Here is a 17,263-nt window from a genome sequence, read left to right on the forward strand (position 1 = left end):
TGAGGAAAACGCGGAAGTGTCCCAACATTGTTCCATCTGAGACTCCGTAGAATAAACCTGCTACTCTGTTTTGGGACAACTATCTTCTTGCAGCTGTCACACTATAGCTTCAATTGGTCAGCTATTACGAGGTAAAGAAGACTTTAACATGTTGTTAAGATTGAACAGTATTAAAGATGCACTCAGTTAATTGTGGGAGGCTTAGACACAGAGCTGTTCACAGCTGTCTGCTAGTTTAGTAAGTGCTAACCATGCTAGCTGAGTTAATAACGCAGCCTGATATCTGTTTGTTTTGTGCAAAACTATTGAGACTGACGCAGGACTTTGGATCTGAAGAAACATTTAATGACATAGTCCAACTAGTGGTTTATTTGAAGTTATGTATCTTTCATGTTGTTGAGCCGACACACTCTCAAATCTGACGTTTTGTCTCGTCTCGTAGTCTGTGTGATGGTTTGGACTCAAAGATGACCCACGACCTGCGCGCATGACCCACAAAGAATCTCACATTCAGCAGGTCACATTTCAGGTTAGTTTTGTTCACATTAAACTTCAGTCAATCTCAGCAGAAATGGGTGCTTCTGATTTCAATGTGTACTCCTTTGATTCTGCAGGTTCCACACAGGGTGATCCATGCTTTCTGATGAGCTTGACTCCAAACCAGAGGTAAACCTGGCATCACTGCCATGCTCCTTCTCTATCACAGTAGAAGACTTATATGTGACATCTTGGATAACAACAGCCTTACGTCCTGACTGTGTGACTCTCCTGTGTTGTGTCTCTTCTCTCCTCTCAGCTGCTGGTGCAGTTTGTACAGAACGCATCCATCCCTCTGGTTCAGGGTCTGGAAGACTCGGACCCCAAACACTCCTGCCTGCCTCTGCTGTCCCCGGCTGAGAGCTCACTGTGCAGCCCGTTAGAGCTCACAGGTCAGCAACTAATAACTCAACTTTATTTATATAGCACCTTTCAAACAAAAAGACATGCAGCCCAAAGTGCTTCACAGAATGACAGAGAGACAGAAAACAACAGCAACGGTAACATTATAAAGGGCATGATTATAAATAAAATACTTAAAAATAAAATAAAATCAATACAGGAAAATTAATACAATAAGTAATATTGGAAAGAAAGTTAAAATTAAGGTAGTGTTAACAAGATCAGATGAATACAAGAAATAAATAAATAAATAAGATAAATAAAGCAATTATTCAAATAATAATGATTCATTAATAATACAAATAATAATGCAGTCCAGGTTTAAAAATAAATTACTCCAAATTAAAAGCTAGATTAAAAAGGTGAGTCTTAAGTTTACTTTTAAAAACACCCTCTCCTCCTGTCCACCAGCAGTATTTCTTATAGTTCAGTCATTTCCAGTGTTGCTACACGTCACTCTGTACCATTTGTGATTAATTTCAGTCATTTAGTAGAATGACTATATGCTTTATTTTTGCACAAAAAGCCTACAGTTGTAGTATAACAGCTGTACCTGAAATACTTGACACCTTCACTACACCTAGTGTACTTCAGCATGATGTTTATGCCATGTGTGAGTTTGCAATTTGTATTCAAAGACTATCCTCTCTACTTTATGGCTTTATTTCGACCCTAACATTGTGCGCTGTCATCATGCTTTAAGTAGTTGTAGTTTGTAAAAGCTGAAGTGTCAGGGAGCTGAAGTGTAGCACAATCAGAATGTCTGTATTAAGGATCAGCTCTGTACCACACCGTTTCTGGATCTTCTTAGAAGCTCTATCAAAAATCTCAAAACAATGTTCTGTAAATTGAATTCATTTATAATGACAATATATGAAACTACATATCAAATGAAAATATAAACAAACGTGTAAGTAGTTGCTTGAAGTGATGAAGCTAAAGATAATTTTTACCTAAATCTGCAGCTACCCTCACTTTAATATAGCTTTATTGCTAGTTCCATATTGTTGTTTATACATTCGGTACATTTATCTGCACATTAGCTGTTTGTCTCACTCCCTCACTCTCACGGCTAATGTTAGTATGAAGTGAAAACAATTCCAAATCCAATCCACACCTCCTGAGGCCTGCACCTGTAGTGAGTTCATCACACCCTGGGTATCCGGCTTCTCGTAAATGGACAAATGAGGTCATGCTATACGGTCACACAAAGCTGATCATCATCACAATGAGTCAACCTGGCCATTTTCTATGAGCGCATTCACATATGAGGGGTGAGGTTATGATCAATCACTAAATCTGGTAACCACCAAACAGCAGAGAGACAGAGTGAGTCATCAAGAGGTGAAAATAATGGAGCACTGAGCATCTACAGAGGATAGATATTCACCACAACAGTGACCAAAACAGAGCTCTAAGAGAAAACATTGGACTCCGTTTTGCCAGCTAGCCAGTAAGATGAAATACTGTTTAGTGTTTGTAAACAAGTTCAGAAGAATAACATTTACTGATATGTCATTGTATTATTTACAGTTTTTTTCAGCTGCTCAAAAGTGGTAAATAATAGCAATAATAATAACAACAACTATAATAATAATAATAATAATAACAATAATATTAATAATGATACCAATAACAATAATAATAACAATACTAACAATAGCAATAATAATAATAATAAAACAGTTGAAATCAAATTAATATTAACTTGTCCAAACTAAATATATTTGTTCATTTTAAATGGATCTTTTTCTGCATTATAACACATATGTGACAGTCTTGGGTTAGATGTTGGATGTTTGAGATTCAAAGTTCAGTAGTCCATGTCAAAATGGTAAATACTTCAGAAAAAAGGCTACATTTTCAAAAAATTCAAAAAGCTTTGAACACATCTCTTGATGTGAGTAGTTGTTTGTTTGTTTATATGTGCAGTTTGTCATAATGTTTGTTTAGATTATTCAAGTTTAGCGATAACTCCATGCCCTTATTTAAGTGAAGTGCTTTAAATCCTGTGTATAAAACATCTGACAAGCCCAAACTACGCTGAGGGGAGAATGCTTTTTAGCATTTAGTGTAGCTGTAACCTCCAAAAACAAACACCACAGCATCACCTGCTTCAGATACTCAGCAGCTGTTGCGTATGCAGGTGCCCTGAGGAGTTTTTTTAAAAGAAAATATGAATATGTTTATATTCCTTTCAGAAGACTTTCTGTGCATTCATCAGGCCTTTTTAACCGTTGATTTTGTTTCTGCTTATTATAGGATTGAAAATGTTACTTTTATGAATACAGTGTTTACTTTCATTGTGTTGGCACAGTTGTAATTCAAGCGATTACTTCTCATTTACCATCCACCAATGGGAACCATAGACTGATTAGTTGGGGTATCAATGAAAGGGATAATGTATAGTGAACACATGGTTATCCAAATTATAGCCCCAACAGGATAGGCAGGACCCCTACAGAAAGCAGAAACACGGTCAGTAATGCTTCAGAGGCAACCGATTCCGATCAGGTTCCTTAGGATAGAAGTTAAATTGAACATTTCCATCGAAGGTAACGCTACACAAATGAGTGGGACTTCTGCAGGAATAATTATCATTCAGCTCTCCTTCTCAGAGCTTTGCAGTTGGCAGACCTTCGTTCTAAATGAGAGTTATGTTGGGGCGCCAGTCTAACACAGTTGGTAGAACAAGCCCCCCATGTACAAAGGCTTCAGTACTTGTTGCACTGGTTGTAGGATACATTCTTGGTCAGGCCCCCCTCCTCTCTCTCTAGATTTCCTGTCTCTCTCAAGCTGTCCTTTCAAAATACAAACAAAAAGCCCTAAAAAGGTTGAGAATTAATCACCTTTTTTGTGGGGTTTTGGCCAGTCAGTATCAAGCATTTAACCCAGTTCTGGTGATAACTGCAGATATATTGCAATGATTTATTTAAACCAGCACACTCTGATTTTCCCCTCAGGTGGTGTCCTGAGCCATGAGCCTGAGACCTCTCCCTCCCTGTCAGAGTTTGGAGGTGTATCGGAGCGAAGCCCATTAGTGGTCCAGACACACACTCTTCCACGGGCCTCACCCAGCCCACCACCCATCCTGCACGACCTGCAGCAGTCAGACAGCACATCATACGTCCTGCTCAACCTAGCAAAAGGTAAAAGATCTGTGAACAACAGCCAACCCTTTGTTCAGTGGTACTCAACCTTGTCCTATAATAGTTATAGCTGATTAAGCATTATCAAAGTGCAATAACTGCAATTTAATATTGTTACTATTGTCAGCATCATCACCCTAATCAGCTCCTGTGATGTTCCCCTTCCCGTTCAGAAGAAAAAGGGTCACAGACTTTCACTTCTACTATTGCCATAGACTGTATGAATAATGGACGTAGTATCTGTGACGTCACTCATCTGTTCCTGAGCGCTGTTTGGAAGCCAATTGATGGCGGCAGCCATTTTGGAAATGCGGAACTCAACCAGGCAGAGTGTGACGTAAAGGGGCGGAGTTGAGTTTTTTCTAACGTAGTACTTTCAAAGATTTTGAGATCACGAGTCTTCCAATGAGAGGCACAGCTGACTACGGGAACACTGTAGCTGTTGGCTAGGAGGCTCAAAGCCCGCCTCTTTACCTCACCATCGCACGACAGCAGCAATATGGCTGCCACCGCCTATTGGCCTCAAAACAGCTCTTCAGAAACAGATGGGTGAGGTCACGGATCCTACGTCCATATTTTATACAGTCTATGTTAATCACAAACTGATACTAAAGTTCATTCAAGTCCTTCAACTCCACAAACTACATTTGAAGCTGCACAAGTCCAAGCCGGTTGCTTGTTTGCATAGTTTCATCAACCTCAGTCATGAATGGGTTTTGCTCAATTAGAAATATATACAGTAGTTGATGTTGCAGATTCTTGACTTGTACTTTAAATTGACTCAGTAAGCACATCACAGAATCATGACTTGCATCGTGTCAGTTCTGCTGATGCTGTTTTCTCATTTATTTATAGCTTGATTTTCTGATTCTGTTCCCAGTACGGCCTAAAAGGGGAATTTGGTAGTCATAAAAGAGTCACAGGAGGTGTATCGCAGAGTCCTTCATTCACACACACCATGCACAAAATCAGGACAATGTTTAGAAAAGTGAAACAGAACAGCTCCTCCTCCTCTCTGCTTCATTCAGTCAAGGAGTGATTGGTGTATCCTTTGCAGTAAATCAAATCTTTATCCCTGAGAGACGAGTCACTTCCTGATGGATTTCAAACAACGCTTTAAAAGGCTGAGAAGTTTCACGTTAGAACTTTAAATCTGTTTTTTTGTCTGCACTCTCTGTCTCGCTCGGCTTCTGATTCCACACAGAGTGCTAAAAAGAAATGGGGTGACACATTTTCATGAAGAAAACTGTGAATTATTTTGGCTGGAAGAAATGATCCTTGGCAGGCACATTCTCTTGGTTCATCAGCCTTTGGCAGCAGAGCCCGAAAATTAATTTTGGTCCCTTGACATGCACCTTTTGTGCAGCGCGCTGTGTTGAGTGTGTGACTCAGTGAGCGATGTGGCAGATAGAAAAGACTTTTCAGAGGGCAGAATCACTTTCTGTCTTTTGTTACAATGAATTTGAATCTTGAATAAAGAGGATTGTGTTGTTTTCAGTGTGTTTACGTGTGTGTCTGTTTGCTACTATCCTCACAGCCTTTCAAATTAAGCAGTAACATTAAACCAAGCTGCTGAGCTTGATAGGGGAACAATAGTGAAGGAATTCAGGGACATGACCTTGAGGGACTCGGACCATTGATGATCCTGCAGAATTTTGTAATGGCCTTGAATTCTTTGTTTCACAGTGATTGTCCTCCTGCCTTTTCATCCCTTGCAGGCATCACAGCTTCCTCCGAGTCACTGATCTTTGCTGCAGATGGCGCCGGGGAGGATGACGATGAGGGGGTCTCATCGGGGGACTATGGGATGGATGGCAGTGCTCCCTGGTATCTGCGGGTGCAGGAGCTGGCACATGACAGCCTGATTGCTGCCACACGGGCGCAGCTCGCGAGAGATGCCAAGGCCAGCCAGGACGCCAGGGCTGCGAGCGTCAATAACGGTAAAGTGACTTTGTTTTATCAACGCAAGCAGGAATGGTTGCTAAATGAAGTCACACCAAGGTTTTTCTTTGAAGAAAAACTTTCATGGATGTGGGCAGAGGTTGCTGCATGTACATCAAAGCCAGCAATCTGTGATGTTAAAGACTAAAATGAGAAAAAAATAAAAAAGAGAAAATGAAAAAGCAATGAAGCTGGTGTGCAGGAAGCAGCACATTTTAGTGAGAAGATAACAGTCTACTTACGGCAGGCATCAAAGACAAAAAGCAGAGAAATGAGGTCAGCAGTGAGATGAAAATGTGGTGTAATCAGCACTGACTGAAACTGTGTTCAGCACTCCTCATCAGAAGTCTCTCAATCATAATGAATTTGTAGCTTTGTCTTCACTGATTTACAAATCTGCCTGCAAATATCCAGCAGAGTCGTCAAAGCCGCATTATCCTGAAACATTGATCACTCTTAAGTAGTTTTCAGTGAGCTGTGTCTCTGATTTAATGTGCGTTTAGTAATATGACTAATGCAGGCTACAGAGAGGTAGAGAGGGTACGAGGCATCAGTTAGCAGGGAGAGGCCCGGGTTAGGCGTTGAGACAAGATCTGGACAGCTGATTAGGAAAATAAGCCTTCAGAAAAATGCCACATGAAGGATGATGGAGCAGACGATTGTTCTGAGTCGTTTGACATTTTGGGAAATAAGCTTCTTACTTATTTTTTATTTTTTTTAAAGAAAGAGTTAGACAAGAAGATTGATCCCATCCTCATGTCAGTGTGCTAAAAATAAAGCAAGTAGGGAGCTTAGCTTAGCACAAATACAGGAAACAGAGAAAAAGCTAGCGTAGAAACGATCAAAGTTATGGAAACACTAGAGTGGGACTGTTTTTGGTACCAGCTATAAATAAGAAATGCTAAAAATGTGTTTTTTAGTCCGGCTTTGATTGTCAGCAGTTGTTTACTTCAGCTCCTCCAACCCGCCAAAATGTCCTCCTCATGTGTTGCTCCCTCTCAGTTCAAAGTCATCCTTAATCTCCTCTTACTCTCCTCACTGTAAAGCTCCCCTCTCTGATCTGAGCGACACACATTCCTTTTCCTGCAGCACAAGGTGCCGTAGAAAGCTGTTGACCCGCGCCAGGAATCTGCACTACACCGCTCCACGTTTTAACTCCCCTCCACAGGCAGCCTGTTAGATAAAGATATCACCCATGACATTCAGGGCACCGTGTCTTCTAGCTTCATCTCTGATCTTTGAACTTCCTCCAAGCCAAATTGCAGCCAGAGGCCCGGGTTAGAAAAGTGATGCAGGAATGAATCCTCTTCCTACCCTTGCCTGCTCTGAATGTGTTTCCTCTAATCCAGGCCAGGATCTTTTCTTTGTGTTCATTTACTTTAGAGCTGCTTTAGAGTGCAAGCGCTTGCAGTTTTTGCTTTCTTTAAGGTGTAAGAAAATGGTTATAACGTTAAGTGTGCAGATTGAAGCGGCTAAGATTGAAAGATGCTGCAGAGACTAAGTGGGCTCGTGTTTGTGACGCGTCTTGCCATAAATCAAAATCAAAGTCCATGGAAAGTTTTCTATTCATCATCAAAACACTCAAAAAATCAATTTAAAAAAAGATCTAAATAAGCGATGATAATGACGCTGACATTGGCGGTCAACAAAAAATATTCAACCCCACTCACCCTCTTTGTATGCCTTCTGCCACACAACTGAACAGGTACTTAAAAGGTAAAACCACACCCACGAACCAAAATCCAGAAATGAAGACAACCATAATAAGGGAAATAATCATGATAAACAAATAAGACATGCAAATCAATATTATGACCCCTAAACAGATATTGTGTTTTCTTATATTGTATTATTTCTCAATCAATCAAATCAATACTGAACATCTCAAGGTTTTTTGAATACACTTATAGTCAATTTCTCAGATTGCACAAAAAGTGTTGTTGTGATATTGGGTGTTAGAAACACTGATAAATACAGTTGTATGTCTCACTGTCAAATAAGAACATTCAAAGGGAAACATTTTGTTGATTCAGTCTTTGATACTTTTATCTGGTTTATGAAGACCACAGTGAAGTATTTTACACAAGTTGACTCATGTGAAATAGGTTTTATCCTGAGCTGGTGTGGTCTGAAGTAGTTCCCCATATTTAGGAGTCTGCAGCAGACTGTTACTGGATTCTGTGCGGGACTAAAACTACTCTATCTGAGCCGCAGTAATAGCTCCCCTCCCACCAACTCGCATTAGATTAGACAAGTTTCTTCGAGCAGTGGGGTACCAGTTATGGCAGCATTACTGCCAAGATGCTGTAAGCAAAATTGGACCTGTTAACAGCATTCAAAGCGGGGAGTCCGCACAGGTGAAAAGAGAGTGATTGCCTTCGGCTTCGGGTTGTTTTCTTTGGCGGCAGTTGTTCAGCAGGTCTCAGTCGCTACCTGATGATTAGCTTTTTAAACAGCCGGGCTCCAGAGGCCGACCACCTGGTAACTCCTGGATTGTTTTCTGCACAACCCTGCTCACTTTCCTCTTTCTGTTGCCTAGGCGACCATACGCACAGTTTGACACTAGAGGGGGACAAGCGAGAGCCGCTTCCTCGGACCAGCCGCCCCCTCTCCAAGCAGATCCTCCGCTGCTCGTTTGAGGGATGCTGCAGGACATTCACCTGGCCGGCTCATCTGAAATACCACCTCAAAACACACAGGTAAAACATCATACACACATTTAACATATCACACACACATTAACACACATAAACACATTACACACACACACACACACACACACACACACACACACACACACACACATACACACACACACACACACACACACACACACACACACACACACACACACACACACATACACATACACATACACATACACACACACACACACACACACACACACACACACACACACACACATACACACATACACACACTGCAATTGACGGTAATGGCTCCAGGCAGCAGTTCCAACAAGTTGCTGCTGCCAAAGCATCAATATTCAACCCTGTGCAAAGCCTGGCTAATGTGGAAACATTTACCAAATTGAAAAATAATAATACAAGCTTGCAGGCTAATACTGCCATTACACACTGTCACTTTAAAATATAATATGTGCAATCAAAGCTCAGCTGTTAATAGTAAGTCACAGCTATTATTACCTGTAAAACACAATTAGGAAAGCAGATGTTATTGTTAAGCCGAGCACACAATCAATTTATATAAACTAGATTTACTGCCTACACATCATTAAGAATAATTACCCAAAAAGTCCCCAAAGTAAAGATTTTTGAAGCATTTTTACTGCTTTTTTTCAGACTTCAGCAGCTTTTTTTTTTGAATAAAATATATAATATTTCTGCCTAGATGTTTAATGAATAAAACCAGAGAACCTAGAGTAAATAGTGATTAAATATTTTATCCTCAGGCTTCATTTTCAGGCTTCTGAGACTGTGTGTTGGCGCAGAGCAGTACAGATGTCTTACAGCTGAGTGATCACAGTGTTTTCCACAGGTTTAACTTGCAGGCAGACAGGAGAAACACAGCTGAGACTTGGAAGGGAGAGTGCCGTCGTGCAGCTCTTAACACCAGTGAAGGAAATGTACTTAAGGTTGCCTGGTCTGACCTCAAGGTGGGCTGCTGCAAATGAATCGTGCACACAAAATACGCTGAGGCTCGTCTGTTTGATTTTCTCTCAGGAACGACAGAATGTACAGATGCGTTGCGGAGGGCTGTGGGAAGAGCTTCTATGTTCTGCAGAGGCTGCAGGTTCACATGAGGACCCACAATGGCGAGAAGCCTTTCATCTGCAAGGAGAAGAACTGCGGCAAGAAGTTCACCACTGCTGGGAACCTGAAGAACCACAGACGCACACACACAGGTGGGGAGCGAGGGATACATGGGTATAAAAGCCCCAACATGCTGGAAGCAATAACTGACTCAGGCCATTAGACTCTGCTCATTTAATGCTTCCATGGTGCAGTCAAGGTGGAGATGTGAAGAGTCAGCAGCACTGGCGCCTCAGATTCACTGCTGTGCAGAGTATCAGTACTCTGTCATGTTTTATTTAAGGTAACATTAAGATTTCTGATAGACAGTCTGCTTCGTTTTTCTAGGGACCCTCCAGCAGATCAACTAAACTGTGTTTATATTCACCTTCAGCTCTGGGAGAACAACTTTCTATGTGGCATAATATCTACTTAATTGAATGTTAAGTTGTTTTATATTGATACAAATATCAGTACGGCCCAAAATGCTGCTTTGGTATCAGCTTTTTTTATGACCTAACTTTATAAACCTTAAGTAAATCACTTATATTCAGTATCAAGAAATCTTTCTGCAGCGCCGGTTTTGCTTAGCAGCAGAGCAGGGGTGCCATAAACAGAGGCTACAGGCCTCAATGCATCAGCCACAGGTTCAGTACCTTGCTCCAGCCCTTGGATGCATGTTTACCCCTCTTTCTTCTTCTCAGATATCTTTACTCAGCTGTTCAATCAATTAAAGCAAGAAGGCAGAAAAAGCAATCAATCAAAAAACAAAACATAACTTCAGTAGCCTACACAGGAAGTCACACTTTGCTAACTCTTTTTGACCTACTGCTTTACTTCTGTTCAAGTTCAAGTAAATTTGTGTAGTATCAGCAGACGGTGTCACACCAGTCTGAGTGAGAAAAGAGATGGTAACTTAATATTTACTGAGGGGAAAAGTCATCAGAAAAACAACACGTGTACTGAATGCAAAGGTTAGTAATAGTGTTGCTATACAAGGTGAGTAGTTAATTGATTGATAATATTTTATTTAGAAGTCATGTACACAAAGTCCCAACCCTCATGGGTTTACAGGACACCAGAAGTACAGTTGCAGTCGTTTAACAATTCAATACAAGTCATCACAAAGTTTTATGTTCCTTTTACAGCCCGGTCTAAAACATTGTATTCTACTTTTCCTCCCTTTACAGATCAATCAATCAATATTTATTTGTATAGCGCCGAAACACAACAAACATTATCTCAAGATGCTTTACAAACATACAGGTCTAGACTCTATTTCCTATTATTAACAGAGACCCAACATCAAGACAGGATTACGATCCAGTCCCATCTTACAGACAGGACTCAGTCTGAACTCATTGTAATCCACCATGAGCAGAGCACTTTGCTGCATTTAGCAAGCTACAGCTGCACAGAAAAACTTCCTTTTAATAAGCAGAAACCTCAAGCAGAACCGGACTCATGTTAGACAGCCATCTGCTGAGATCCAAGTTGGGGTTGGAAAGAGCGAGAGAGGAGATTAAGAGCGAAAGATCTCAGTGATGAGGTGGATAGTAGTAGCTGTTGCCGAGTCCAACACTTTGGTAGCAGCTGGAGTCTGGAACGATAAAATCTGCTACAAACAAAAGTTTCTCTTCTAATGTACAGCTCAAGTTTTTCATTATTATCCAACCAGAGGATCTCTGTATTAACAGTGTAGGCTCTAATACAGGCTTTGTTACAAATCGTTATTTCAGCATCAAAGTGATAAAGCAATATAAATGTTAGAGAATACTGTCTTTACAACAGCTAATAAAAAACAAACAAACACACTATTACATTTACAGGTACACGCACATAGCAGTCCCATGCCATGCAAAGAACTAACCAACCACACAGAGACCTTGATTCATGGACTGTGCACTCACATCACAGTAGCCTTAACTAGCAGTCAGCTAAACTTGGACCAATTTGGATCATTTTGATGGAAAAAGGGGAGAAGAGCGAGCAGAATGTGGTTGATGAATCCTTCTAAGTGAAAAGAGGAGCACATCTTCTATTTGAAGTTATTTTGGATCACTGCAGGCCAACTTGTGAGTCTGTGTAAAACATTCTAAACATATAAGCTGTGTGTTATTGGTGATCTGCTTATTTCACTGTTTTTCAAACAGGGCATATCGTTGTTACCAAATTTAACAATGATATTGCACATCCCAGGTTTTCCTCATGTCTTGCAGGCCTATAGATAATAAAAAAAAAATATATATATATATATATATATATATATTGCATTTATTATTGTACTGGAATTGAATTCATAGAGTATCAGCAAGTAAACAAGGTCAGGTCCCTGAGTTGCAATCAGAGAGAGATAAGGCATGCTGGAACATCTTGAACTGTATTAGGTTCTTTTATATTTTACAAGTTAGTTTGTGTCAAATTGGGTCAGCTGTCACTGTGGGAACCATAAACAAGAAAAAGCTGCATTCAACTCCTCCAGAGTGTTTGGAGCAGTTTCAATCACTTTCCCACATTCTTAGTGGAGAATTCAATGCAATTCTGCAAAGTAATACTTTGTACATTTGTAAATCTTTGTAACATGGAGGTAAACGTGTGTGTGTGTGTGTGTGTGTGTGTGTGTGTGTGTGTGTGTGTGTGTGTGCGTGTGCGTGTGCGTGTGGTGGGCGGCTGCTTCCAGGAGAGAAGCCTTTTCTGTGTGAAGCAGATGGTTGTGGGCGATCCTTTGCAGAGTATTCCAGTCTGAGGAAACACATGCTCGTACATTCTGGTGAGTGGGACACAGTTTACAGCTGGAACGGCCCAGTGCTGTTTCTGTAATTAGCGTGCATCAGGATCCACTATATCATGATGTGCCTTGAAGACATGCTATCCTGCTCCCGTTCAGAACGGGATCACAGGATTTCATGTCTCTTAATGTGTGTGTGTGTGTGTGTGTGTGTGTGTGTGTGTGTGTGTGTGTGTGTGTGTGTGTGTGTGTGTGTGTGTGTGTGTGTGTGTGTGTGTGTGTGTGTGTGTGTGTGTGTGTGTGTGTGTGTGTGTGCGCGTGTGTGCGTGTGTGTGCGTGTGCGTGCGTGTGCGTGTGTCGTCTGCCAGGCGAGAAGCCTCATCACTGTGGGATCTGTGGAAAGACATTCTCTCAGTCGGGCAGCAGAAACGTCCACATGAGGAAGAGGCACGGAGAGGAGGGGCTCGGCATTGAAAGCAGAGAAACAGGTCTCCCATTATTTTTCTTTCACACACACACACACACACACACACACACACACACACACACACACACACACACACACACACACACACACCGTGCAGTAGGTGGTAATGCTAATCCATGGATTATGTAGCTTCAAGCAGCCCATACATTTTAAGAAGTACACTGAGAAAGTGTTGGTTTAAGTTACATTTAGGAGCATTTCATGAATAATGAATGCCTTTTGAGCAGTTAAAAATTAATCATCAAGAATTTAATTCTTCAGGCTCAGTAGCTGAATTGTTTCAGACAGCTCATATCTGTGGAAAATTAGAGATATCAGAACTCTGCTGCAGAAACAGGCCTGTTGGGTGTGTTGTGATGGGGTCAGATTTGTCTGTAATCACCACGTCAAAATGGCACAGTGACTCAAATTCATGTCTTCAAGCTCCCTTTGCCCTCACCTAACAAATTGCTTAGATAAATGAGTGGGTGCTTGTGTAAATCTCCCTCTGCAGCTGTGGGAAATATACCCCAGTTCAGCCCTGCCTCTATTCTTAGTCCCAGCTCCAGTATCTCTTCAGATTAGAAGCATCTCTCAATGAGCTCTTTACGTTCCAACATAAGGTCTAATTGTACAAAATCTGCTTAAATTAGGTTGTCTTTTTGGCGTGAAACATGAGAGCAGACAGAGTATTTTCCTCCTTGTCACATTTGTGTAGCAGTGGGAAGCACAGCAGCTGAATCACCAAGGAGGAAACGGCTGCCAAAGCTCTAATTATAAACAGCAGATTTATTCGGGTCAGCCTCCCCAAAGAGGCTGGTCTTTTGTAAAAAAGCAGAGCAAAAGAAAGATGCAGCTTCACAACAGAGGGGTAGTTTCTGTGTTATTTATACCGGATGAATTATTTAATCGACTTTGTTGGAATAAGGGCAGTCCTAAAAACAATCCCAAGAAAAGGTGTCAAAAGGTAACTTGAAAGTTAGGCGTAATGAGCAGATTTCAGTTTGAACACTGATTTCTCACACTGAAGTAAATGTTTGGCCGTTTAGAATTTCTTTTGAAAGAATGGGTTCAAACAAAGTATGAAAATTATACTATCTCATTTCAGCCATTCCAGGTAAGGATAAATATGGAAAAAGAAAAAGGGAATATGGAAAACTGAAGACTGCTGTCCCTATTCTTTTTATGTTAATATAAAATTAAGAATAATTGCTCAATCTTGCAGAGTGTATTTCACATTATATAAAACAGGCAAACATTGTAGCGATAGTACTGGAGAGCAGGATGTAAAGAATGTAACTCACCACATTCCTCTCTTCAGAGCTGCCTTTACATCACAGCTCTGCTCAAAGTACTTTCTAACTTGACCTGCAGGATATAAGAAAAATATGCGTATGCAATATTTCAATCATGATATAAAGTGAAAAAATGTACAGGCTATCAAAATATACGTTTAACCTAAAACTCACAGTCCATCCAGTTGTTCATGTCTCAAACAGTGCCACTATATCAGCTTCATTTCATCTAAAGGTTGCCTATAGCTGGCTTATCTTCATATAACTGCAGAATGATGCGAAAGCACGGCCATGATACTCTGGCCTCCATCCAACAGGCTGAATGTAACACATGCAGCACAACAAAGCATACCTTTTCTTATTCATTGCGAGAAATTCCGTCTTCTGTGCTGTGTTTACTGCAAATGTTCATTGAGGGATAATGGTGAAATTGCAATTTATTGAGTAGTCTTCTTTATACCTGCAAGAACCAGGCAGTTCATTTAATCTATAGAGCATCTCAAGTGCAAACAAGTTCTGCACCAAGGTGCTTCAAATGGACAGACAAAGGCAGGCTTAACAACGTATAGTAAAGGTTATGGAAATAACAAGGAAGAAAAGAGAAACACGTAAAGGGGGTTAAACACAACTAAAAGATTCTCAACTGGAACAGATGGAAAATCAAATGAATCACTAAGCTGTGCCACATACTCTCAAATAACTGTTTCAAAACATTTAACAACTTGGTCTCAGAATATGGCATCCCTGAAGGTGAAACTCTAAATTACATCACTCTTCAGCATGCTCTCCAAAAGAACATCCCCATGGAACAATTACACACAACAATTCACAGTTTAGAAAATATCCTTTTCAACTACAACCTGTTCAAAAAAGTTATAGTCAAAAAACTTAGAAAGCATTAAATGAAAGCACCAAGGATCCTTTTGAAACATGCATTAAAAAATGGAGCAGGGATCTAAATATACATGAGAGCAATATTTCATGGAGTGATATCTGGAACAACGTAAGACAACCTTTTCGACTTATAAAAAATAAGCTAACACAATTCAAAATACTGAACAGACTTTATTACACCCCTTCACAACTTTGTAAAATGGGCACCACAGACAATACCAACTGTGTTACATGTAGTTCTGTGGAGGGAACATTCCTTCATCTACTATGGGACTGTGTTAAAATTAAAGACATCTGGTTTGATCTAACTAAAAAAGCACCGACCCATATTAACTCAGTCATACCACTCACAGCACGAACATGTATACTTGGAGACCTCCATAGCCTTAATGATGTTTCCTCAAAGGACAAAAAAATGTTTCTCTCTGTCTGTATGGTCACAAAAAAAGTCATCATGGCAAACTGGATTGAATCTAACGCACCATCCTATAAAGAATGGATCACCTAAGCAATAGAAATAACCAGGTTAGAAAAGGTTGCTTTCAGGCTGCAAAATAACGAGCAGGAATACACAGAAACATGTGCTTCACTGGAAAATTATTTAATATCACTATAGCAATTAACAACAAGTGTCAATTAATTAAAACAGCCGAACTGGTTTGATGGTTGATGGAGGCGGAAGGGGCCTTGGTTTTTCTATTTTTCTTTATTGTTTGTTTTTGTTCTGTTACATTATTATTCTGTTATGTTATTCAGCAGGTTGTTCGAGAACTGCTTCAGAAAAAACTCAGTCTACAAGCCACATTTTGGACTAGATGTAGACTGGAAATTGCAGCTTTGAGTCACAAAAGTCCAGCCTGGATGATATTAAGATATGAATGACTCTCTCTGGATCAGAGGGTGAGAGGAAAAGCCTGATTTAAATACGGCTCTGAGTTGAAAGAAGCTGGAATTTGCGTGTTGGTTAACACCAAGGTGTGTTGCGTGTGATCTGACGTAGGTGGAGAGGTTGTTAAGGTTTTGGCCTGTGACAGTGGAATGAGGTGTGTGCCAAAAAAGTAGGATTTCTTTCTTTTCTTAATTAAACTGAAGCAAGAGTTTTTACAATACAGAAAGCAGAATATGCTCCTAATACTAATAGTGATGCTTAGAATTAGATAGCGTTGAGTAAGTCAGTGAATTAACTGTGTTGACACCCCCCCCCCCCCCCCAAAAAGCTGTTTGTATCAGCTAGCATTAAAGTGCTGTACAGTAATTAAAGTACAATATAATCATACACAAATATAACAATAAATAAATAAATAAAAACAATAAAAGAATAGTAAGAGATCAATTTAGGAAATAAAAAGAGTAAAAAAGTAAAAAGCCAAGGATTCTTGCTTAACTGGGACTGAACGCTAAGGAGAGAAGATGGGTTTTCAGTAGTGTTTTAAAGTGCTCAACAGACTGTGCAGCTCTAACCTGGAAAGGTAAGCTGTTCCACAGCTTTGGGGCTGCCACTGAGAAGGCTCTGTCCCCATGAGTAGAGTCTGGACCGAGGTACTGCCAGCAGCAGCTGGTTTGATGACCTAAGTGCTCTGGAAGTACTGTGAGGCTGTACAAGATCTGATAAATAAGACGGTGCCAGACCATTTAAACACTTAAAAACAATTAATAAAACCTTGAACTGGATCCTAAAGTTCACAGGCAACCAGTGCAAAGATGCAAGGACAGGACTGATGTGATCCCGCTGTTTCTTTCCAGTCAGCAGGCAGGCAGCTGCATTTTGGACGACCTGTAGACGGCGCAATGCTGACTGGTCGAGACCAACAAACAAAGAGTTACAATAATCTCAGCGTGAAGTAATAGGTGTGAATAACCCTCTCGAAATCATTTCTGGCAAGATAAACCTTTACTTTTGCTAACAGAGCAAGTCTAGTCCGTACACTGTGTTAGATTATTAACAAAGACCCAACATCAAGACAGGGTAAGACTCAGTCTGACCTCATCTTCATCCACCATGAGTAGAGAACTTTGCAGTATTCAGCAAGTTACAGTGGCAAGGACAAACTTCCGTTTAACAGGAAGAAACCTCGAGC

At 40.5% G+C, this 17,263-nt stretch overlaps 1 protein-coding gene across 1 annotated transcript in view; it reads left to right on the top strand.

Annotated features, from left to right (window-relative positions):
- Nucleotides 1-17,263, top strand: part of znf410 (zinc finger protein 410) — a 23,370-nt gene continuing 6,107 nt past the window's right edge. Inside the window, exons 1-10 of the mRNA XM_034699628.1 lie at nucleotides 1-131; nucleotides 443-529; nucleotides 615-666; nucleotides 797-929; nucleotides 3,903-4,088; nucleotides 5,807-6,028; nucleotides 8,569-8,728; nucleotides 9,734-9,915; nucleotides 12,483-12,572; nucleotides 12,899-13,018. Of these exons, the coding sequence (XP_034555519.1) occupies nucleotides 634-666; nucleotides 797-929; nucleotides 3,903-4,088; nucleotides 5,807-6,028; nucleotides 8,569-8,728; nucleotides 9,734-9,915; nucleotides 12,483-12,572; nucleotides 12,899-13,018 (1,126 nt within the window). The 5' untranslated portion in view covers nucleotides 1-131; nucleotides 443-529; nucleotides 615-633. The remainder of the gene's footprint in view (nucleotides 132-442; nucleotides 530-614; nucleotides 667-796; nucleotides 930-3,902; nucleotides 4,089-5,806; nucleotides 6,029-8,568; nucleotides 8,729-9,733; nucleotides 9,916-12,482; nucleotides 12,573-12,898; nucleotides 13,019-17,263) is intronic.

This window comes from Notolabrus celidotus, chromosome 13 (assembly GCF_009762535.1).
Source record: "Notolabrus celidotus isolate fNotCel1 chromosome 13, fNotCel1.pri, whole genome shotgun sequence".
NCBI classification, from domain to species: domain Eukaryota; kingdom Metazoa; phylum Chordata; class Actinopteri; order Labriformes; family Labridae; genus Notolabrus; species Notolabrus celidotus.